The 26,415-nt window shown below is 39.0% G+C and overlaps 1 protein-coding gene across 1 annotated transcript in view; it reads left to right on the top strand.

The window, feature by feature from the left end:
* Positions 1 to 26,415, top strand: part of LOC126176792 (splicing factor YJU2) — a 68,875-nt gene that overhangs the window by 16,592 nt on the left and 25,868 nt on the right. The window contains exons 4-5 of the mRNA XM_049923965.1: positions 14,075 to 14,242; positions 14,658 to 14,845. Of these exons, the coding sequence (XP_049779922.1) occupies positions 14,075 to 14,242; positions 14,658 to 14,845 (356 nt within the window). The remainder of the gene's footprint in view (positions 1 to 14,074; positions 14,243 to 14,657; positions 14,846 to 26,415) is intronic.

The following is a 26,415-nucleotide window of genomic DNA, read 5'->3' as shown; positions in this document are numbered from 1 at the left end:
CCCTTATTGGCTCTAGTAGTCTCCTTAGGATTTTATGTTCCTTGAGCTCTAGTTTCCTAAGTGGGCCCTTGCTGGTCATCAGGAAGCATTCAGAGGCATGCAGTACAAGGGCCTTTCTGCTGAGTTGTAATGTTTGAGTTTAAGGTTCTTGGAAAGGTACTTGGAGATGTAAATACTCTTGCAGGAGTGGTAGACCCTCTCCAATTTGTCACGTCTGGCATATACTGACAGATTCTCACTCTCATTTGGTGAAATCCACTCTCCTAAATATTTGACTGCGGAGGCTTAGAAAATGTGTTGCCCTCTAGTGGAATTGCAGATGGGGCTCCTGTGATGTTACTAATTAACTCAGTTTGTTGTATACTGACCTTCAAACTGGTCATAGCTGCTATGTTGCAGAGCCTCTGTAGTTGGTGAGTAGCCTCATTTATATTGTCAGGCAGAGTACATTGAGGTTATCCTTGTTGTATCCAATCTTCATTCCAGTTTCAGATGGTAGTGTGCAAGTCCATTCCCTGATATTCTTCTTCAGTACACTTTTGAAAAGTATGCATGAGAGGTCATCACCTTGTCTAACTCCTGTTTGAATGGTGAAACACTCAGAGAGCTTACTGTGGAGGTGGTGTTCCTCAGAAGGGTCTTGTTTAATGTGCTGTTCTCCTCATGTAGCCCAACTTCTCATAGGGAGGAGATCAAGGTCTGCCTACCTATCAAATCATATGCCTTTTGAAGATCCAACTGGATGGCTACCCAGGTATGTCTGCTGTGACTATGGTATTAAAGATGGTCTGGACATTTTGTATTTGCTCTGTGCAAGATCTACTAGCTTGAAAGTTGGCCTGATATTCATCAAGATGGTTGCTGACTCCATAAGCAAGGTGGTGTGGTGTTGTGGGATCGTGTCCAGTGTTTCTTCAGTCTTTATTGTCTAACTGAAACTTCCCAAACTTCCCATCAGGTGTGCAAAGCTGACAAACAGAGGCTGTATACCATGTGTTCTCCAGTTTGTCCCCCCAATGGATGTCTCCTGTGTTGTTGTTCTTGAAGGCCTCCTCTTCTTGTTGTATCAGGGATGTGGTGTAGTTTCTCTTGGAATTACAGATGTGGTTCGCTTTCTTTGTGTTAAAAAAAAAAGACCTGGTAGTTTGGATCTTTCTTCCACTTGATCCAGGCTCTGTGCCTTTTCTCTATATCCTGGTCACAGTCTGTGTTTCACCAGGGATACTTGCCTTTGTTGGATGAGGCAGGGGTGGTTGCTTGTGTGGCATCCAGTAGAGCTTTTCTTATGGAAGGTACAGTCCTCATCATTCAGTTGTAATGTGTTGAATTTTGTCATCTTAGAGCTCTTTATAATGTTAGGTGATTTGCTCAGAGGTTGTAGATTGGTCTTTACCAGGGAGAGGTAATGATCAAAGTGTCTAGGTTAGCTCCTCTGAGCACATGGACAAACTGTGTCTCCCTATAGTACCTCCTATCTACAGCTACACCCAACAGAGATTTGGACTCTTCCAGGTCTTGGACTTCTTAGGTAGGTGTTTGAAAAGCGGTTGATGTTAGCACCATGTTATACTTCTCACAAAAGTCTATAAGGTGCTGTGCATTCCTGTTGGTCCTCTTGTGAGAGGGATAGTAGCCAACTATTCTCTGATATTTTCATTCTTTGGCAACTTTTGCTTTGAAATCATCCATAAGCAAGGTGGTATGGTGTTGTGGGATCTTGTCCAGTGTTTCTTCTAGGGTGCTCCAGTAGTGTTCAGGTACTTCTGGGTTTTCCTTGTTAGTGTCATTTTTAAGTGTATGAAAGTTCACTGTAGGTGCATGTTGAGGTCCTACCATCAGGCGAAGTAAAACCTGTTAAATGATTGATCATTCCTTGATGTACAGCTAAACCAGTACCTAGGTATGGGAGTTCCTTTATCACTCTGATACGTGGTTTCCCTTTATAGATCCTGTACCCTGTACAAACATTGTCATTTAATGGATACATGAAATGTATTTGTAATTGTGAATATGGACAACCATTAGTTGAAATTGAATCACAACAATGAAAATTTGTGCCAGATTGGGACTCGAACCTGGATTTCCTGCTTATTGTGAGTGTTCACCTTACCATTAGACTATCTGAACACAACTCAGGGTCAGATCCAAACTTCCATATGTCATCAAGAGTAAGGCGACTGCTCACAGTAAGTGGGAAATCCTGGTTCAAGTCCCAGTGTGGCACAAATCTTCATTGTCATACCGGTATATAGCTGATGGTTGTCCATGTTTGCAACTGTGGATACATTTCATGTGTTTCATAATGGCTGTAATCGCTGCAATGCCTATATACAATGTTGCAGTGCCTGTATTGTTCAGAAATATGATGCAATGTTCCTTCAGACATGCAAGCCTGCCCAAAGGAACATTGCATCGTACTTCTGAACAACAAAGGCGTATCAGTATCATATTTGACAAACTCTTCCATCGCTTCTTCTAAGAAACAATTTTTTTTTTTCCCCCCAGAAGGAAGATATGAGTTTTAATACTCTACTTCTAATTTTTTTCTTTTTTCCCTAAACTCACATAAACATGTAATACATGTTTTAAGATAGCTTTAACATTCTTTTTATATGAAATGTGTCAAATTATTTCCCAATATAATACATTTTCCCAGTGCATACATGGCTCAGTGTTCAGATGGCCATCAAGAAACAAAGAGTGTCAATACAAGAGATGCTTATTTTAATTGACATCCAATTGAGAATTATGTATGTGCAATTTACATTACAATAGTAATATTTCATGGATCCCAGGGAGAATGGTCTCCGGGATGTGGAAAGAAGTCAGGCATGTACATTTATTTTTATTCCAGCACAAAAGAGTGAAATGACATGTCATTACTGTATACAGTGCTAATTCCAATTATACCTTAGCCAAAACATTAAACATAAGAGCTTCTGTGAAGATATTGTTCAAAGTGGAGTAAAATAGGTTGCCCAGTAAAAAATTCTTTAATTCAGTTGTAAACTCCTCTTCATCATGTACATAACATTTAATCTGCTCTGGTAAGTCATTGAATACATGTGTACCTATGCATCTGACTTCTTTATGTTCTAATGTTAACTCCCTTGAGATCTTTGTAGAGTTTGTTCTTGGTCCTAATGTCAAAAGTTGCCACAAATTCAAGGACCAGATAGAGTAGTCAAAATACTACAACTGTGGAATAGGAACGCACCTTAAGTCCAGGAAAGGTAATGTGTGCTTTCTGTGTATATACAGTTGGAAGGGACTATATGGAACACATGCTTATTTTTATGTGCAAGTACATGATATACCTGGTGCTCCATGTTTTAAGTGTTGAGCTGGAAGGGAAGGTCCAGTTGCATGATGCAGGATAACCTCACTTTCCTGACATGACCTTCCCTTTGTGTGTGTGTGTGGGGGGGGGGGGGGGGGAGGGGGGTGCAGTACTTTCCAATGAAGACATACTTCTTGTTCTCTGCAAAGATGTTATAACTATACAGAATGTGGTGGTCACCATGTTGAACATCCTCTGTAATGTACAACACTGTTGAGTAACCAGTACATTATCTTTGCTGAACTTAAGTAGTGTGTGCATTGATTGAACTTTTTCCCTGGATTACTTTCAAGGCTATAAGTTCCTATTCAAAAGTTGTTGTACTTCAACTCCTCTATTAGCTCCTTTAATTTGTGCACAACTTTTTGGATAGTTGCCAAAATACCTAGATTTTTTAATAGGTCGCTGCAGGATGTTCTTGAATTTACACCAAATATAATTCTTGTAACACACTCCTGTATTCAGAAAATAACCTCAGTTTCCACAGAAAATGACTCCATAACTCATCAGTGAATGGAAACACACAGAGAAAACTGCTTTGTTTATTTTTAAATAGTCTACATTAGTAATCATGCACACTGCATACATTGCTGATCCAAGATGCTTCATTAACTCTAGGCAGTGGGTTTTTCTATCAGTGTTGTGATGTATCTGTAGCCACAAAGCTTAACACTTTCTACTGCTTGTATTTGATTGATTGAGAAACTTATGTTTATAGCGTTTGGTCTCTGTGAGGGGTACTGAATTGTATGTATTGAGTCAAAATTCTGCAATAATCCACTTGCCTTGTATCATCTGTTGATGTTTTCTAATATTTCATTAGCTACCTTTTCGGTAAGAGGACAGGTGCTGTTGTTTATTCATATTCATGTATCATTTGCAAAAATTACAAATTTTGCATCTTCTGAAGCTGCAATTGGAAGATCATTTACTTATACTCTAAGACAAAACAACACTACGCACTTTGAAGGAATTATGATAATGGGACAGAAATTAGTAGATGTGATGTACATGTACAGACAAACAAATGATTATGATTTCAGAAAAATGGGATTGTTTACCCAAGAGAAAGAGCTTCACAAATTGAGGATGTCAGGGCCCTTATGCAAGCAGTTATTCGGCTTGGCATCGTTGACAGAGTTGTTGAATGTCCTTATGAGGGATATCGTGCCAAATTCTGTCCAATTGGCATGTTAGATATTTAAAACCCTGAAATGGTTGCAGGGTCCTGCCCATAATGCTCCAAACATTCTCAACTGGGGAGAGATCTACTGACCTTCCTGGCCAAGGTAGAGTTTCATAAGTACAAAGACAAACAGTAAATACTCCCACTGTGTGTGACTGTGCATTGTCCTTCTGAAATGTAAGCACGTTGCCGTGAAGGGCAACAAAATGGGGCATATGATGTCGTCAACATACTGCTGTGCTGAAAGTATGCTGTGGATGACAACCAAAGGGATCTTGCTATGAAATGAAATGGCACCCCAGACCATCACTCCAGGTTGTCAGACCATATTGCGGGTGCCAGTCAGGTTGGTTCCCACTGCTGTCCAGTGTGTCTCCAGACATATCTTTAGCCTGGAATCTCATTAACTGGAATAAAATTGTTTTCATTGGTGAGTACCGCTTTGAAATGCGCCCCAATGATCAGTCAAAATGCATGTGGAGATGCCCTGGACAATATTGGGTACCAAGCTGACTGTTGCCTGCCATATGGCTGATGACAACCAGGAGTAATGGCCTGGGGTGCCATTTCATTTTATAGCAAGATCCCTTTTGTTGTCATCTAAGGCACCCTTTCAGCACAGCAATACATTGACGATATTCTATGCCCTCCTTTGTTGCCCCTCATGACAAAGCATGCTAGACTTACATTTCAGCAAGATAATACCTGCCCGCACGTGGCAAGGGTTTCTGCTGCTTGTCTTCAGGCTTGTCAAACCTCACCTTGGCCAGCAAGGTACCTGGATTTCTCCCCAGTTGAGAATGTTTGGAGCATTATGGGCAGGACCTGCCAACCATCTTGGGATTTTGATGATCTAATGATCCAGTTGGGCAGAATTTGGCACAGTATCCCTCTTGCGAACATCCAACAACTCTGCAGTCAATTCCTAATCAAGTAACTATGAGGGCCAGGGATAGAACAACGCATTATTTGAGAAGCTTTTTCTGTTAAATGAATCATCCAGATTTACTGAAATTGTAATCATGTGTTTGTACATGTACATCACATCTGCCATTTTCCATTTCATTCATGTAATTTCTTTATTGTACATCCTTTTTTATGTCAGAAATAACAAAAGACCCAAAATTGAACATGCCTGATTGTTTAATATTCTGAGTGCCTGTCATCATGTGGCTTACATGGAGCTGAAATAAATTGTTTTTGTCATTCAGATGGGATAAAAACAATAAACATGCTGTGCCTAAATGTTCTGAAATATTTTACTTTGCATTAGGATAGTAAGGCTCCACAATCAAATTCTTTAGCCAGCACAGAAAATATTTCCAGTGGCAGCAGTTTCTGATCTATTGATTCTAGTTTATCGTCTGTCAAGGTAAGTATAGCCTGTTCCGTTGACAATACTTTTTGAAATCCCAGTTTGCTGCTGAGTATGTTTTTCTGCACTTAGTGTGTACAGAGTAAATTATCTTCTTAAAAATTTTGGAAAATAAGGGCAGGAAAGAAATGTGTTGGTAATTCTAATGTATCTTCTCGTTTCTTGTGAAATGAGTTGACAGTAGCCTGTTTGAGTCACTGTGGGAAGTATAACTGCAAAAAGAGTCATTCACAATAAATCAGTATATTACTAAGGTTAGCTGAACAACATTTCATTATGTTACTACTGCTTTCATCAGAGTACTTGAACACTTTTTTTGTTTAAAGAAAAGAAAATAAGATCAACAACTTCTTTTAGAGATGTTGGATGAAATTCAGTTTTGTCAAACTTGTTTGTGCAATTTTAGGATTATATTTGATTAGTCCATTATTAATAATTGCAGAAATGTCTTCAGTTTCTTGATTTGTATGTTCCATCTCATTTTTTACCATGTTCCGTCTTTTTGTCTTGATTGTACACATGTTTTGCTGCTCTGATGGCACAGTTTGTACTGTGATTTAACCCTTTCATCAACTGTGCCCCTTGAAGCGAAGAGGAGGCTACGCTTAGTTGTGGATGATATTCTGATCCCATTTGTAATTCAGGGTTTAGGTTCATTTATTTGCTTCCACCAGTTAATTTCGCAGGAAGACAGTTTTGAAAGAAACCAATGACTATGATGCAGAATACATTACATTTTTCATTTGCACCAGGGGGGTGAAACTTTAGTTTCTCCCGACGTACGAAATATTCAGACACATTATGGGAATGTAGCCTGGTGACATCTCCAGCGAACACCAATATTTCAACAGAAGCATATTTTCAAGGCACAAATGTAGGGAGAGAGAACTTTACAAGGAAATTAAAAATCTCATTATGTGCTGCATAAATAGAAAGATAACACACACACACACACACACACACACACACACACACACACACACACACACACGCACGCACACACACACAGTAAACGATATGTGTCATTTATAGGAAGCCAACTCACAGTGATTTGTATGTTCAGGCTAATAGTAGTTATCATCCACCATGAAGGAGTGCTTCATACATTGGTTCATAGAACCCACATCATCTCAGACCTTGAACGTTTGTAAGCTGAGTTAGTGCACCTCGAAGTCACCTTTTACCCTTATACTGAAAGACAGAGCAGGTGTGTTGCATTATTGACCAGTCATGGATCAGCAGAGTGTTGAAAATAACAAGGTGGCACTTAAGTCCAAGGCATTTTTGCCTTAAACAGGTAGCATTTTGCATAGGATTGGACATATTCTACAAGAACACAGTGTGAAGTGTGTTTTTTGCCCACCATTGAAGATTAGTGTGTGTGTAAAGGATGATCTAAAGTTGCATGCTGGTGGGTGTTTACCGTATCCCTTGCAATTGTAGTGTGTCATACATTGGTCTGTTCATCAAGTCCATGGAGGACATGTGATTATCATAAGTGTCGCATAGACTTCCAATACCTAACAAATCGGCTGTTAAACTTTTCCAATGTACAGCAGAGTGTGCTCTGATATGAAACTTTCTCGCTGATTAAACTATATGCTAGAATGAGACTCAAACTTGGAAACTTCGCCTTTCGTGGCCAAGTGTTTTAGAGCACTTGCTCTCCAGCACACAGTTTCAATCTGCCAGAAAGTTTCAAGTCTGCTATTGCTAAACTTTACCTTGGCACTGATCATCTTTTGGAATATAACAATACAGAGATTTTAGTGTGCATTTCCAGCAATTGGGATTGTGTCATTAATGATGCAGTTGAGATTAAATTAGAAAATTACCATATAAACAGAGAGAGAAGTTTTTGCTTAAATTCTGCTTAGAATCCTGCTCTCTCCCTGATCAAACAACAGAGGGACAGAGCTAATTCTGCTTGCTCATCCATTGATAATTAATATTCGTTACCACTAATGCTGTTGGCCATCTTCAGTTGTATGGTGGCACTAATTGTTTGCAGTGTCTGTGTTGTCTTTCTGCATGTGTCCCCATATTGAAGTTTTAAATTTCTGTGCACAGCACTCCCTCATTACATTTGTGGCTTGAAAAGACCTGATATGCACCAATCGAAATATTGGGGTTGTCGAAGATGTCACCCGGCTACATTCTCTTAAGTTGTTTGTACACCCAGGGGTCTTGTGCACATTTTTCCAGTCTGCATTTCACAAATACTTCATGAATTTCACCGTTAATTTTTCATTTATTAGCCTTGCAGTTTAGCAGTTATTTTTATCATGCTCTCTGATGTCGAATGTCAGCAGTTGACTATCAAGGGCTGAGAAGCTGTTAACTATGAAATTACACTGTGACTTTGTGGTCTGAGTGAATCTATAAAAATGTTGTCAATAGCAGTGTTACTGGTTCCAACCAATCTGCACCACAGCCGTGGACATCCACATATTACCCTCCTATGCCAATCTCTTTATGGGCCATCAAGAGGGACCCTCAGTAGGCACCCAAAACCCCAAACACCTTGATACCTTCATGATATGGGCATAGGACCAAAATCCTCTCTATCTCTGCCTATGTCAACCCATCTATTCATCAACAGTACCTGCATTTTGATAGCTGTCATCCCTTCCACACACACACACACACACACACACACACACACACACACACACACACACACACACAAATAAAAAAAAAATAAAAAAAATAAAAAATAAAATATCCGCTCCCAAGTAGTCTGGCCACCTGTGCATCCCTCATCTGCAGTGACAAGAATTCTTTCGCCCACTATGCTCACTCATTAAGGCATTCCCAGACAGGCACTATCTCTCAAACCTAGTCCACAGATGGATCTCCCTCGCCATAACCTCACAAACCCTAAGCATCCCACAATCCCCCAGAAACAGCTGCAGAGGAGCATCTTCATCACTCAGTATCATTCTGGACTGGGGCAACTGAACTATGTGCAGGAAGGACCAGTTGTGAAAGTAGCCATGTCATGTACTGTCTCCGCCGCAATTTCTGTAATGCACAGTATGTGAGCATGGCCACCAACCAACTAGCCACCTGAATGAATCTTTTGTAAAAAGTTTTATTTTTGGGTGTCAGTCATCTGACTGGTACTCTTCAAGGATCAGCACTTGAATTCGTATGCTCAGCAGCAGAGTATTGTATGCCTTTCTGGCTTAATAGTCCACACATAAAAAGGTAGATGTGCAACTAAGTGAAACCATGCACATTATGTGGGTGAATGTGATTTACTCCCACATACTGGTTGTCTATCTTGAGCCACAGTCCATCTCCTGATACCAGGTGGAAGAGCATGTTTCATTGTGAATACCAAAAAATTGCTGATAAAACTGACCTTCCATAATTGAACCATGTATTCCCAGCAGAGTGATAAAGACTAAGATCAAGACAGCCCATTGTTATCACAATCAGGACTCTCACAGAAATTAAATTCAATACCACTGAGGAACAGGAATGGTGCTCGCAACAAAACTGTCCTCCACAATGCCTGAAACTGCCCTGCATCCATAAGAAACCCCCTGGATATGAGCAACCTCAGGCAGTTTGTACTATCCTGAACCACATCTGAATGGGCCATGGAAGATGTGCACACACACTCCACTATTGGGGGCAAACTTTCATCACCATCATGTGATTGCAGTGCAGAATGATAGACAGTTGCTCATGTAACAACAACATGTCCTGCACATGCCTACAAGCGTCCTTTCGAAGGTTGCCTAACAGTGATGAGTGGTGTGATAAAATGCATAAAAGACCTTAATATCCACATATAGCTGTTGTCATTTATGCTATTTCATGCTGGAGAGCTGCTGACATGAAGTAGTTTTGTAACTTTGTGTAAGTATTTCCATATGATAAATAAGTAAATAATAATCCAACTGAGTTGATAAGGCCCACAATGAAATCCTCTCCTGTGCCAACCATTTCATTTTAGAGTTGCACCTGCACCCAATGTCGTCAGTTATTTGTTGGTTGTATTCCAATCTCTGTCTTTCCCTACAGTTTTACCCTCTTAAGTTCCATGTAGTGCTGTGGAAGTTGTAGTTAGTTATTCCCTGATATTGTAACAGATTTCCTGTCATCTGGTCCCTTCTTGTCAGTGTTTTTCGTATGATTCTTTCATTGCTGATGACAGAGTGAGGTGGCACAGTGGTTAACTTGATGGACTCATATTAGGAAGGTTGAAGGTTCAGATATCCATCTGACCATCCAGATTTAGGTTTTTCATGATTTCCCAAAATTGCTTAAGGCAAATGTGGAGATGGCTCCTGTGTAAAGGACACAACTGATTTCCTTCCTCATCCTTTCTCAATCCAAGCTCGTTCTACATCTCTAATGGCCTCACTGTCAATGGGATGTCAACTTCTAATCTTCCTTCTTTGTTTCTCCATTGTTTCTCTGGAGGACTTCCTCATTTCATCCAATGTTCAATATCCTTCTGTAGCACCACATTCCAAATACTTCAGTGCTATTCTTTTCCAGTTTTCCGACACTCTGCGGTTCACTGTCATACAAAGTAATGCTCCAAAAGTACATTCTCACATTTTTCTCCCTCAAATTAAGTCCTATGTTTGATACTAGTACTTTTTTTCCTCTCCTCAGGGATTCCTTCTTTGCCTACACCACTCTGATTTTTATGTCCTCCTAGCTTAGTTTGTCATGTGTTTTTTTTCTTCCAGTGTAGCAGAATTCCTTCACTTCATCTACTTTGTGGTCACCAATTTAGATGTAAAGTTTTTCACTATTCTCATTTCTGCTACTCCTCGTTATTTCTTTGGTTTACTCATAACTATCTTCTGTACCCATTAGACTGTTCATTCGATTGAATAGGCCCCATAATTCTGTTTCACTTTCACTGAGAATAGCAATATCTCGATGAATTTTATCTTAAATATCGTTTCATCCTGAATTTTAATCCAATTCTTGAACCTTTCTCTTATTTACATCATTACTTCTTTAACATGTAGGTTGAATAATAGAGACAAAAGACTGAATTTCTGTCTTGAACCCTTCTTAATCATGGTCTACCATTTGTGTTGTTCTCGGTTGATTCTTGTATGTATTGAATATGACACATCTTTCCCCACAGCCAAGCCATATTTTTCTCAGAATTTCAAATATCTTGTTCCACTTTATGTTGTAAAACACTTCTTCTATGTTGATAAATCATGTGAACATGTCTTGATTTTTCTTAAGTCTTGTTTCCATTATCAAGCATCGAGCGAGGAGGCACATTAGCCAGTACACTGAACTCACATTCAGGAGGATGATGGTTCAAACGCACGTCCGGCTATCTAGATTTAGGTTATACTTCATTCCCGTATTCCTCCTGGCTTCAATCTCCGCTAACCTCCTGCCCCCACAACCACCTCCACCCTGGCCGGGGCCCCAACCTTCACTTTTACTCCACCCACTCCCTCTACTCTATAGTCTATTTTTCCTTGGAAGTGTCACCCTGTCTCAATCCACTCTATCACATCATCATCATTGTCTGCCATCTCCCTCCAAGTTGTTAGTCAGCCGACCCAACTCCTCACTCCTGTGTGTGTGTGTGTGTGTGTGTGTGTGTGTGTGTGTGTGTGTGTAACAGATGTCTTCACAATGTGATGACTGCAGTGTTAATTAAAACCCTTGTTTGAAAAATAGTAAATCTTGGTTTTGTATAAAAATAAGCAGAATTTAAGTCACTGAAAAGGTAGAAGTTGACGAGTAAGCTGCCCACAAAATTCAAATGGTAATAAAAGCTCCTGTCAAATTGAGAAGAAGCAGGTGATTCACAGTTAGAAAAGGGCATCAGAAAGTGTCAAGTACTGCCACTGTCCATAACAAATGAAAAGACTTAGATATACCACAGATCACTTTCCATAGGCTGGTAATAGCCTGTCTTATTTCTTTGTCGAAGTTGATATGTCAAATATTTATGTCAAAGAAATTTGACAGTTTAATAGAGAACTTTGTCAAATCTCGCCTGTCATCAAATAAGTATCATCAAATCTAGGGCCTCAATGTAGATTTGATCATAAAAGTTGTTTGTCTTCTGTTCACTGCACTATGAAATGAAACCACTTGGAGCTCTGGAGTCACTACAGCTATTTGGCATCTTTGTAATGTGTTTGTAAATGTGGCTTCAAAGTTAGTGTGTTCCTTCATCTCAAACTTGCTTCGACTAGGGTGGAGGGGTGAGCAAGGGGCACAGTGCATGCTGTTAATTGTGTGTTGATGGGTAGGTGGAATATGCTGCAGGTGACATGTCCCCAATAACAGCTACAGCCATCCCCATCTACATCTGGAAACATCCACTCAGCTTTTCAGCAAGCCGGAATAGAGGATGTGGTCACACTCTAAAATAAAAAAGTGCTTTCTTAGCTTCTCATTCTACTTCATCTATTTTTGAACTCTGGAAGCCACAAGTTAAAAAGTGCTACATCTGTTTCATACTTTTTATTAATTTTGTAATTGTTGGAACACTAATCCCATTAATTAAATTATTCAAAAATAAAAATAGTTTTTATTGCCCATATAGTGTATTAAACATTTATTTATCTTTACATATTCCCCCTTCAGTGCTGTATAAATCACTTCACACATTTCTGGAGTTATTTTGGTTAATGTGTAGTGTGATATTCGAGTGATGTGTTGTAAACTAGAGTGGCTTTCTCCTGTATCAAGAAATCCCAGTGTCACAGTTGCAGGTATAACATTTTTCAAGAGAGTATTTTGTTTTGTTATATGAGAAGCTACTTTACTGAGCAAATACTGAAATACACTCTCCATCCATTCATATGTAATTTACATATAAGAGTTGACGTCCTCCACTTGCAGCTCTCGTATCAAATTTTGCTGGATGTTTTTATTATCTCGACATAATACCCATGGCTTCATCCAAGTATGTTTCCTTTTTTCGTGCCGCTTCTCTTCCAAATACACACACAATGCAATTGTGGTGATAGCAACTGCAGTGCATAATAACAAGTTGTTATCTGAAATCTTGAAATTTGACAAAAAGTATGACGACAATGTAATACCCCGTTTAGTGCCACGTCAAAGATCTTTGTCAAAGAAATTTGATGAATATTTGATCATATTTCTTTGTCAAAGAAATATGATAGCGAATACCAGCTTTAGCAGGGTCTCTCCCCCAAGTGCTCATTTTGTTGTCTGTCTGTCATTCATTCCTTCTGGGCACACTTCATGTCCTGTTTATTTCTCCCCAGTACTTACGTGTTCATAATCTAGGCTTCTAGTCTTACATACCAGGATATTGTCTTAACACATTGTGTAGCCTTGTAATACACTCCTATATTGTGTATCATGAATTTACCTTTTTCTTTCTTCTTTCTTTATTTCCTTTCTGTTATTGAAAGTCTGACTATTTATCTTCTAGAGTCTCTCTTTTCTCAGGTTATCTTTTGTTGTTATCACCAGTTTTCTAGTATGTTAGCAGGTTTTTTGTGTCTCCATTCCTAGCTGTCCACCACCTTCTACTTTTTACTGTTGTATCTGCTATTGTTCTGCACATCATCCAGGATCCGAAATCTCTTCATCCCTGACCATGTCTTCCCTCCCCCATATCCTTCTAAAACAGTTTCTATGAGCCCTCCCCCCTTTCTTAATGTGTATCCTATCCAGTTTCTTTTCCTTTGTTTTATCACAGTTATTGTCTCTACTCTCCCACTTTTATCAGTACCTCCTCAATTTTTGCCCCCCCCCCCCCTCCCACTTAGTTTTTCCATTCTCTGCCATGTCCTTGTACATGTTATAGCACCATGCAGGCTGATTCCACAGTGCCTGTTAGTCCACTGGAGTTCTTTCATTTCTATACTACCATGCATAACTTTGAGGCATTCCCAAATCTGCCATCTGCAGATATGCTCTGTAGAGGTTACAGATTCTCTGAGGAGGAGAAAGGTTATCTGATTTTAAAAAAGTAAAGTAAGTTAGAATATGTTGCCCGTTGTATACTTTGGGTTTTACTACTGCCCAAATCATTGTTTCAGTGTCTTTTTTACTCATTTTATACATAAAAATAAAGGAAAGAGATAGTCTTGGACTTCAGAACAAAAAATTAATCATTCATTAGTGCAAATAACATATTGTATTTTGTTAAAACTTACATTAATCTTCTTGTTTCTTTCAACAGTGTACACGCTGCCTACAGGAAATCTCATTCAAAACTGATCCTAAAAATACAGACTATGAAATAGAAGCAGGTGCAACTCGCAATTTTATGGCCCTGAAACTTGCAGAGGAACAAGCACAAAGAGAAGAGGATGAACGTAGAGAAGATGAGGCAACGAATCCTATGAAGGTGAGATGTCAGAGCATATTTGTGATAGCGCACACACACACACACACACACACACACACACACACAGAGAGAGAGAGAGAGAGAGAGAGAGAGAGAGAGAGAGAGAGAGAGAAGGGGGGAGGGTATTGTACTCAGCCTTGCTTCTTTGCTAATAACATGATTAAATATTTGGTATTTTTGTTGGCAGGTTTTGGATTTAGGATGAAGGAATACATACTTTTTTCCCCCATTTGTTAATGTGATTGCCGTTTTGGTTTACCTGTCTCATTTTTCTGCCATTAATGTTAGTTTCTTACATATTTTCAAATTTTTAATCTTGGGTATCATGATTTGCATTCTTCAGCCTGATACAAAAATAGATTTGCTTCAGATCAAGAGAATATATATTTAGCTTACATTAATTGTTTTATTTAAGCTTCTTGAGAACCGCACAAAACAATCAAAACAAGAACTAGAGCTACTTGAATCACTGGAAGAACTGAGAGACCTCAATCGCCGTCAGAGATCAGTTGATTTTGATGGCATGCTCTCCCAGTTTGATGACACTGAGATTCGTAAACGTCTCGCAGAACAACAAGAAGAAGAAGACGAGAAATTTATTAAGTAAGTAATCAATCACATACATTTCAATTTTTAATAGCACCTATTAATTTATCTGTATTATCAGCCAAAAACCTTGGTCTGCGTTGTCAAGTAGACCATTGCAATATTTATTTGTTTCTCTGTATCAGCATTGCACATATCTATAATTTAACCATTGTTCAACTGTTTGTGAATCAAGAACTTGTTGCTCTTCAGACTAAGTAAATTCATTCAGACTATCAGTTTTTCCACTTCTAAGGATTAAATTTGAGGCAAGTGATAACTGTTATGATGAGAGCCAGTGTGTGTTGTCTTTTATGTAACATTCCATATATATATATATATATATATATATATATATATATATATATATATATATATATATATTGGCTCAAGGCTGCATAAAACCGAGTTCCACGGGATGCTAACTTGATGAGGCCAGGAATGAGGTCACACATCTGATATGATACATACATGTTGGCTGTATATATATATATATATATATATATATATATATACCTAAAAACAAAGACGATGTGACTTACCAAATGAAAGTGCTGGCAGGTCGACAGACACACAAACGAACACAAACATACACACAAAATTCAAGCTTTCGCAACAAACTGTTGCCTCATCAGGAAAGAGGGAAGGAGAGGGAAAGACGAAAGGATGTGGGTTTTAAGGGAGAGGGTAAGGAGTCATTCCAGTCCCGGGAGCGGAAAGACTTACCTTAAGGGGAAAAAAGGACGGGTATACACTCGCACACACACACATATCCATCCACACATATACAGACACAAGCAGACATATATATATATATGTGTGGTAAGATTTGCAGTTCCGGAATAACTAATAGGAATGTTACATATATTGTTACATATATATATATATAAAAAGAAAGATGATGAGACTTACCAAACAAAAGCGCTGGCAGGTCGATAGACACACAAACAAATACAAACATACACACAAAATTCTAGCTTTCGCAACCAACGGTTGCCTCGTCAGGAAAGAGGGAAGGAGAGGGAAAGACAAAAGGATATGGGTTTTAAGGGAGAGAGTAAGGAGTCATTCCAATCCCGGGAGCGGAAAGACTTACCTTAGGGGGAAAAAAGGACAGGTATACACTCGCACACACACACATATCCATCCGCATGTACACAGACACATATAGTTATAATAGAAGGAAACATTACACGTAGGAAAATATATATATATATATATCGAAGAAGAAGAGACATTCATGAAGAGCAGGCCGAAAGGTGATGGCCTCCTTCTGGGATATATATAACAAGTGAAATATGAATGTGTGGATAATATTTATTCAATTATGTAATTATTTCTTAAAAAGATGGTAATTATGTAAAACAGAGACAATATTTGTCTCACATTCTTTGTTAATCTATGTCATTCTTTTCTTTTGTTTTGTACCCTTTTGTCGTCTTCTTCTGATGTACACATCGCCGACGCAAGACGCGAATCGATTTGAGGTCTGTTAAATGAAAACTATTTAATGTAAAATTATTGTACTTTTGGTAAAAACAAATAGAGCCAAATGTGTTAAAACTATTTATGATTAATCATTGAAAATTCACTTCATCTTTTAATTATAATTTTGTATTAGCCATTGTTAGTTGTGATTATGTAGCAACTTTGTCTGTACTTCTAGTTGAAAATAGCATGGGTTTCTGTTAAACTAATTTGCAAAAAATTTAATAATTTTTTTTTATTGGTGGCATCAATTTAAATTATTAACTATTTATTGCGAAAAGGAAAATCTTAATTAAAAAAGAAACCCTCTATCTCTTGTTGGCCACCATCTCAACTTTTATTACAGCGGCAAATTTAAATTACTTGAAACTGCAAACAATATTACGATGTGTAAGAAATAAATGTGCACCGGTGGTACTGAATTCTATTTATATATAAAAAAAAAATTAATCGAATCAGAGTGCATTTTCTAAGAACAGTGCTGATGGTATTTATTGTTGAACAAGATTTCATTGCTGATGTATGAGGCCAAAATTAAACTATGGATGAATTACGGAGAAAAATATTTTTTGGTAGCATATGTCAGTGTTGTGTGTGGGTGGTATTCTGTGGTTCCTTTTCATGATTAATTTGCTAAGAATAATTAAATCCATTGAAGACAAAAAAATTATAAAAGCTCTGATGTACGATCTGTAATTTTAGTGATATGAACACAGCTTACAGTCAACATTATTACACTACGTCAGGTGGAATTCTTGTGCAATTTGAACAAAATAATTATCGGAGAAGTTGTAGTTTGAATAATGCATTATACATGTGTATAATATTGTCAGTATCATTTACAAAATCAAATCAATGCAACTGCTAAAAAAAACAGAGTGAATTAAAACTGCAGAATACCATAGAGTATCATATCATCCATATTCATTGCACTTGTCGATGTTGATGATACACAAAAACCGCCACAAGATACCAATAATGTTGACATTGGCACTTTAAAAGATAAATTAATCAGTGTGCACTCACCTATAAAATCTCCAGCATAACCAACATGTGACAGTTATGCAGATACAAACAAATAAATGAAGAAACAATTATCCATTAGAAACTGTCATATGCAACACTAGATCTGATGGATCAGGAAATTTCACTAGCTGACCATCACATGATATGGCACAACAGAATGAAGTTATTTCAGTGATGTCTGGTATTCCAAAATAGGATATGTTTGCAATAAAGAAAAGGAAAGAAAAAATGTAACTAATAACAATTATTTCCATACTCTGGTGGAATGTGGAAGATACTTGGAGAAATTCAAAATAAGAAAGAGCCATCTTTACCAACGACAGTTTTTATTTCTTTGCTTCCTTTCTCACGATCAGCATTCAAGAAGAATATGCCCAACAGCATAAAGAGACCTCACTTTAGCTTACCCTAATCAAGTCATTGCTGTAGAGACTCACATTAATACAAAGGCCATTCAAAAAGTTTTGCATAGTTGTCTCTAATTTTTTTAAATTTTTTCAGGAGGAGAATGAAATTTTTTGTGAACATATTTGGAACATTTAGCTGTAAGTTGGTATATAAAAGTATTTTATTTTATTTACATGTTTGCCATAATGGACTATGAAGTAGAGGTCAGGTTGCGAGAACAGTCGGTGATGGAGTTCCTCTTCAAGACCGGCAATGAGTCTGCCACATCGATTCACAGGAAGTTGCTTCCTGTTTATAGGGAGGACACAGTGAATCACAGCAGTATCCAGTGGTGGTTACAGAGGTTTAAAGAAGGTGATTTCACTCTACTGGACAATCCATGATGTGGTAGACCATCGATGGCAGTGAGTGATGTGAATATGGGAGACCATTGATCAAATCATCCAAAATGACAGATGTGTGACAACAGCTTTATGAAATGACTCATTTGTCATTGGGTAGTGTGGTATCACTGGTACAGTTGCTAGGATAAAAAAAATCTGTGCATGTTGGGTGCTTAGGTTATTGACAAGAGAAATGAAAACAGCGAGGAAGAATGTGTGCAAGGATCTCATGAAGACCTTTACTGAAGAGTGGAAACAGTGTTTTGATGGCATCATTACCCAGGATGCAACATGGTTGTATTTGTCTGAACCTGAGAGCAAAACCCAATCCGTGGAGTGGCATCATCCGGGTCCCCCTCAGAAGAAGAGACATTCATGAAGAGCAGGCCGAAAGGTGATGGCCTCCTTCTGGGATCAGTGTGGTGTCATTTTCGTTGACTTTTTGGAACCTGGAACTGTTTGTCATTGGACAAGCTGTGATGTGCCATGAAGACCCACAGACCACGGCTTCAGGGTCAGCTCATCAAATTACACTATGACAATGCCAAACCCCATACAACCCTTATGACACAGGAGAAAATCAGGAAAATGAGTTTGAAAATTGTTCCTCATCCTCCTTACAGTCAAGAGTTGGCTACGTCTGATTTTTACCTTTGGTCATCTGAAGGCCCACCTTCTCAGTAAAACATTTGATAGTGAGGACAACTTACTTCCTGTGTCAAGTGATGGTGTAAAGTCAATCCCCAAAATTTTACCAAAGTGCATTTACATCGTGGAAAGAATGCTGGGCCAGATGTGTCGCAGTTGATGGAGGCTACATTGAGTAGGCTCAATGTATAGCTAAATGTTCCAAGTATATTCACAAAAAATTCATTTTCCTCCTGCAAAAAATAAAAAAAGTGGAGATGTTTGTCCAAAACTTTTTGAACGCCCTTTGTAGATTAATATTATTGTACAATTTCTCCTTTTAGAATATTTCAATGACCCTTCTCCCAACTCCGCCTCCCCAATAAGGGAGAACCAGTCAGAGGAGACCCAATCTATAATGATTTTTTTGTTAGTTTGTCATCTTTCTTTGGCTTATAAACTTTTTGTCTGGTGTTGGTCAGTTTTTTGGATCCTGTATTTAAATACTGAGGCAGGCATAAAACATCATCTGAAATTGTACTAAATGCTTTCTCCAAAAATTATTTTGAACAACTAATTTAGAAGCTCAATAGAAGTGTAGAAGGTTGAGAAATGTGCTTGATCTTTTAGCAACAAATAATCCTGAGCTAATATAGAAGTATCATGATGGATACAGCAATTAGAGGCCACAAGATAATTATGGTGAGTCTGAATACCATAACATCCAAACCCACCAAAACTAAACACAAAATGTATGTATTTGAAAACGCAGATAAAAATTTGCTCGATGTTTTCCTAAGAGACAGCCTAACTGAGATTTAAGTTAAATCCAAAGAAACAGTGTCAACAGCAATTGAGAGATTTATACCAAATAAATTAATAAGAGATAGAACTGACCTCCCATGGTACACAAAACAGGTCAGTGCATAAGCAACGAAAAAATCATGCCAAATTTAAAAGAACACAAAATCCCCAAAATTGGTGAAGTTTTACAGAAGCTCAAAATTTAGCATGTAAAGTTTTACAGAAGCTCAAAATTTAGCATGGATTTCAATGCAAGATGCTTTTAATAATTTCCACACGAGAAAACTGTATATCAAAATCTGGTGGAATATACAAAGAGATTCCGTTTTAACATAAAGTGCACCAGTGGCAAGATACAATCAGTACATTCACTGCACAATAGCAATGGTAATGTTATCAATGACAGTGTGACTAAAGCAGAATTATTAAGTAAGATTTTCTAAAATTCCTTCATCAGAGAGGACAAAGTAAATATTCCAGAATTTGAATTCAAAACTGCAGCCAAGATGTGCAAGTTAGAAGGATATATCCTTGCTGTAGCAAAGCAGCTGAAATCACTTATTAAATGCAAGTCCTCCAGTCCAGATAGTATACCAGTTAGATTCCTTTCAGAGCATCCTGATATGAAAGCTCTGTATTTGACAATTGTACAACCACTCGTCCGATGAGAAATACGTACCTGAAAGATTAGAAAGTTCCACAGGTCACACCAATATTTAAGACAAGAAATAGGAGCAATCCTCTTAATTACAGATACATATCACTTATGTTGATGCAGTGGGATTTTGGAACATACACCATAGTGACTGGAAGAGCAGTTGAACGGAATGGACAGTGTCTTGAAAGGAGGGTATAAGATGAACATCAACAAAAGCAAAACGAGGATAATGGAATGTAGTCGAATTAAATCGGGTGATGCTGAGGGAATTAGATTAGGAAATGAGACACTTAAAGTAGTAAAGGAGTTTTGCTATTTGGGGAGCAAAATAACTGATGATGGTCGAAGTAGAGAGGATATAAAATGTAGACTGGCAATGGCAAGGAAAGCGTTTCTGAAGAAGAAAAATTTGTTAACATCGAGTATAGATTTAAATGTCAGGAAGTCATTTCTGAAAGTATTTGTATGGAGTGTAGCAATGTATGGAAGTGAAACGTAGACGATAAATAGCTTAGACAAGAAGAGAATAAAAGCTTTTGAAATGTGTTGCTACAGAAGAATGCTGAAGATTAGATGGGTAGATCACATAACTAATGAGGAGGTATTGAATAGAATTGGGGAGATGCTGAGCTTGTGGCACAACTTGACTAGAAGAAGGGATCGCTTGGTAGGACATGTTCTGAGACATCGAGGGATCACCAATTTAGTATTGGAGGGCAGTGTGGAGGGTAAGAATCATAGAGGGAGACCAAGAGATGAATACACTAAGCAGATTCAGAAGGATGTAGGCTGCAGTAGGTACTGGCAGATGAAGAAGCTTGCACAGGATAGAGTAGCATGGAGAGCTGCATCAAACCAGTCTCAGGACTGAAGACCACAACAACAACAACCATAGTAACCAGAATCAGACAAAACCGGGAACGATTTGCGATCAGCGGAGGCTGGCTGTCTAGCCAATAGTGTCGACAGTGAGATGCCAAAGAGTGACAAGTGGACAACCTGAAAGAAACATAGACGATATAGATTGTACGACAGAATAACAGCCCAGTGAGCACACCGAGATCAAAAACTAAGACATGGTGAATTCAGAACAAGACAGTAATGTGTATCGAGATCACTATTGTAGCACAGAGAAATCACAACTGACTGTGGAGCCACTACACTGCTGACTTTTAAGGGAAGCTGGGGCCCTGATAGATCAGCACAGTGGGTGTGTCTAGACAGAGCTGTCATTGATTTCCATACCGTCTGGCAGGCCTTCAGACTCACTTGGCCAGGACACCTGATACCTCCTCCCTGAAATGGGCACACAGGCTGGAAGCACCCTTGAAAATGCTGTGGAGGTGAACAGATGGCACAGATTAAGGCTCGGCATAGAAGCCCACCGACAGGGAGAAAAATACTGGCTTATCTGGCAGTGCACTGAGGCTTGGCGACACCGGCAACAACACTATGGGCGACAATGGCCAAGATGTGGAGGTCCCACTGAAACCTCCAGTTCCGTACCAGCAGCATTGGGAACTGCCACTGGGATCCAGAAGAATAAGTTGGGAGTGGTGAAAGCAGGCGATCCAGGACTGATTGTGCCAACAGCGGTGCTCCTTAGTATGTAGGTGCTCCAAACCCTTCGGAATGTCCACCATCATAAGGTTCCACCCACGGGTTGTGGCCTGCATCCACACGAGTGTTTCACCCCATATAAGCATGCCCACAGAGCTGAACTCGGCAGAAAACACGCGGTATGCTGGGTCCAGGGTTTTGTGAGCAGTGAGCCCAGGAGGTAGTGGAGAGTACGTGGCTGCTGCCCCTGGAGGAGCTCCACCAAGCTATAGTCTTGGACAGGGGTGGTCCTGTAGGTACTCAGGAAAAGTATGAGTGCAGCCATGCTGCTGAAAGTACTCACCACTTTCAACATTTTGTTGCTTATCCTTTGCTTTGTCATTGGAGGAGGAGTGAAACGGCAGACTAAATGAGTGTTTGATACCATCAGAGGTGCAGAATTATTCAAAAGCCACCACCGTGAATTGCAGTTCATTGTCTGACAGAATGGTGCAGGGAAGCCCTTTGATGGCTAGAATCTGGATGAGAAGGTATCACTGGTGGTGGACACCATGCTGACCACATATGGGTAGCTAGAATAAGTGTCCGTGACAATGAGTCCCATATATCCCAGAAAGGGTCCAGTAAAGTCCAGATGAATGCGGCTTCATGGATGACGGAGTGTGCGCCTGGATGTGAAAGGTGGGTCGAGCAGCCTGGTGCCAGGCATAAGTAGAATATCTGTGCACTTAATGGCCTCCACATCTTTGATCAGTCCCGCCCATTAGGCATGCCCACCATAGAGTAGTTGCAGAACTAGGGGCACAGGGTAGGCAAAATGATGAAACGATGAGTATCCACCTCCATATCAATAACGAGAACATCAGAGTCGCCCAACAAGTGACATGGTTGGGAGACAACAAAAGACAGCAAGGTTTCATGACTTGTCCAAAGGAACAAAATCAAGAAATAATTTTGGAAAGAAATATCAAGCTTCATGACTTGTCTGAAGGAAAAAATCAAGAAATAATTTTGGAAAGGTGTATCAAGCATACATTGTTTTGTGCACCAGGAAGCTTTTTGTGCAGAAAGTGTGAAATGCGCTGAAGTCATGAAGGTTGTGGTAAAGTGTGTAAATTTTGTAAGAGACCATGGTATCAACCACCGCCGCCAGTTCAAAGGCTTTTTGCATGACCTGGAGGCAGCCTATGGTGAGAACACAGTGGCTTAGCAGACACAAAGCTCTTGGTGTATTTTTCTCAATTTGGGAAGAAACTGCATTTTTCATGGAAATGAAAGGAGAGAGGCAACTGTCATTCAGTGATGAGACATCGATAGCGGACCTGGCCTTCCTAACTGACATTACAAGACGTTTAAACAGCTTAAATATGTCACTTCAAGGAAAGGATCTATTAAGTGTTGATATATGCGATAAGATTAATACATTCATGGACAAACTTCATCTATTTAAAAGGCACCATGGTAGTGGAAACTTAACATTTTCCAATGTTTTTCATCCATTCAGTTGGCTGAAGAAATAAGTTTTGGTGATCATCAACAAATTGTGGTACAACTTCACCAAAGTTTTGAGGTGACATTTCAGAACATGTGATGCCTACAAAATGAGTTAAACCTGTTTAGCACTGCATTTTAAGTTGTATCAAATACTGTTCCTTCAGAAATGCAACTAGCACTAATAGAATCGCAAAACAGCACACTACTCAAGAACAGATATTAAAACACCATGAATTTGGTAAGATGTTATCATGATCTTCATGCAAAAGACTTTCCTAAATTACATAGGAATGCAGCTGGAATCATATCTATGTCTGTCTCAACATAGGGTTGTGAAAAACTGCTTTCTTTCATGAAGAGAGTAAAACCTGCAGAAAAGTCCAGGCTGCGCAACCCAACATTTTAAAAGAGTATTCTGTGTTTTGTGGCAGCTCGAGGACTGACACCCAATATTTCATTAATTGCAAATAACTGGAAATATATTTCTCAAACTAAATAAAATGTTTGTACGTTTGGCTCATATTAATATTTTTTGTTAATTATAATCAGTCATTCTGTATTGCCCTGTGCATGGTCTGATCCCTAGCCAGTGTTTTTTGCACAGTGCTGGATATAAGCTGCTTGCCCTCCCCTATCCACCTGTCACATTGTGCCCACATGTGCAAGCTGTTTACTTGTTCTACCCGCCAGTGCCCATGGGCACCCACCTGCTTGCTGCTGAGCTCTCAAGCTGGAACATCCTGCTTTACAGAGTACGCAAATGGATGGTAGGAAGAGTCCATTGCCCAGTCTACATTTACATCTACGTCTACATCATATTCCATAAGCCACCTAATGGTGTGTGGCAGAGGGTATTTCTGATACCCCTGACTGATTCCCCCATCCCTCTTCCACTCGTGAATGATACATGGGAAGAATGATAGTCAGTAAGTCTCTGTATTGACTCTGATTTCTCAAATTTTCTTGTCATAGTCATCGCACAAGCTGTATGAGGGAGGAAGTAATATGCTATCTGATTCTTCTCAGAAAGTGTTCTCTTGAAATGTCAATAGTACACCTTCCTGCGATGCACAACACTTGTCTTCTTAACGTATGCCAATGGAGTCTGTGGAGCATTTCGGTAATACTCTCACAATATTAATTCTGGGACCTTTTCTTGTATTCTCCTGCAATTTACCAGTACCATATCAAACCTTTCCTATATCCGATCTGTGAGGACGGGAATTCTCTGAAAACACTGTGGCCGATGTGAATTTGATTTTGGCAGGTAAGTCTCTGATCCCAAGGAGGGGTTTCTCTAACCTCAGAACCTCCATATGGATGCCACAAATCATGAATTCATTAGCTAGCTGAAGTTGGTATATAATAGAAAAGACAAACTTGGAGAGGAGTAACTGAAACCAACAGACTGAACTTCTTTATGAGTAACTGAGGTTTTTGGTGTGCCTCTTCACTTAAGTAACTTTGAACCACTACCGTGTTTTATACTAGTAAATATTATCCATGGGTATTGGAAGGAACCAGTGGGAGGCACCATATTGGTAGTTAATCATGTATATTTCCCAGTCCATTTGCTGGACACACAAACCTTTCTGAAAGCAACTGGTTTACTACAGGGCATATATTATTGGTATTGGACTAGTGACTGTTTTAACCTTGGCTCACCTCGCCTGTCACAACAGCACTGGAGACACTCATCTGTATGACTAAACAGGTTTCCTCCAACCTCTTTAGCTCAGAGTAGCACTTGCAAATTGTGTACTCAATTGCTTGCTGGATATATTCCAGTCTCTGTTCTCCTCTACAGTTTTTACCCTCCACAGCTCCCTCTAGTACCATGGAAGTTATTCCCTGATGTTGTAACAGATGTCCTATCATCCTGTCCCTTCTTCATGTCAGTGTTTTCCTTATATTTCTTTCCTCATTCCTTATCTGATCAGTCCACTGAATTTTACACATTTGTGTGTAGTACCGCATCTCAAATGCTTCAATTCTGTTATGTTTTGCTTTTCCTGCAGTCCATGTTTCACTGCCATACAATGCTGTACTCCAAATGTACATTCTCAGAAATTTCTTCCTCAAGTTAAGGCCTACATTTGATACTAGTAGACTTCCTTTGGCCAGGAATGCCCTTTTTCTTTGCACTAGTCTACTTGCCATATCCTCCTTGCTCCATCCATCATGACTTATTTTGCTGCCTAGGTAGCGGAATTCCCTAACTTCATCTACTTCATGACCATCAATTCTGATGTTAAATCTCTTGCTCTTCTCATTTCCGCTACTTTTAATTACTTGTGTCTTTATTAGATTTACTATAATCCATATTCTGTACTCATTAGACTGTTCATTCCATTAAGCACATCCTATAATTCTGCTTCACTTTCACTGAGAATAGCAATGTCATCAGCAAATCTTATCACCGATATCCTTTCACCTTGAATTGTAATTCCACTCTTGAACCTTTCTTTTATTTCCATTATTCCTTCTTCAGAGTATAGATTGAACAGAAGGGGCAAAGGACTACACCCCTCTCTTACACCCGTTTTAATATGAGCATTTCGTTTTTGGTCTTCCACTCTTATTATTCTTTCTTGGCTCTTGTATGTGTTGTACATTACACATTACACGTCTCTCTCTAGAGCTTATTCCTATTTTCTTCACAATTTTGAAAATCTTGCACCATTTGACATCATTGAATGCTTTTTCCCGGTCGACAAATCATATAAATGTGACTTGATTTTTCTTTATTCTTGCTTCCATTATCAATCACTACATCAGAAATGCATGTCTGGTACCTTTCTTAAAGCCAAACTGATCACCCTCAATTTTCTTTTCCATTCTTCTGTATATTGTTCTTGTCAGCAACTTGGATGCATGAGCTGTTGGCTCTTGCAGTCTTCGGAATTGTGTGGATGATATTTTTCTGAAAGTCAGATGGTATATTGCTAGACTCATACATTGTACACACCAACGTGAACAGTTGTTTTGTTGTCATTTCGCCCTATGATTCTAGATTACCGACACTATATTCATCCAGTGCTTGAGAAGGAGAGCACTTTGTTATTCCCCATAAACTTTACACATACACTGTCAAGTCACATTGATGTGACCACCTCTCAAAAGCCTGAATAACCACCTTT

Source organism: Schistocerca cancellata, chromosome 3, assembly GCF_023864275.1.
Source record: "Schistocerca cancellata isolate TAMUIC-IGC-003103 chromosome 3, iqSchCanc2.1, whole genome shotgun sequence".
NCBI lineage: Eukaryota > Metazoa > Arthropoda > Insecta > Orthoptera > Acrididae > Schistocerca > Schistocerca cancellata.
This window is presented reverse-complemented; position numbering and strand designations above follow the sequence as displayed.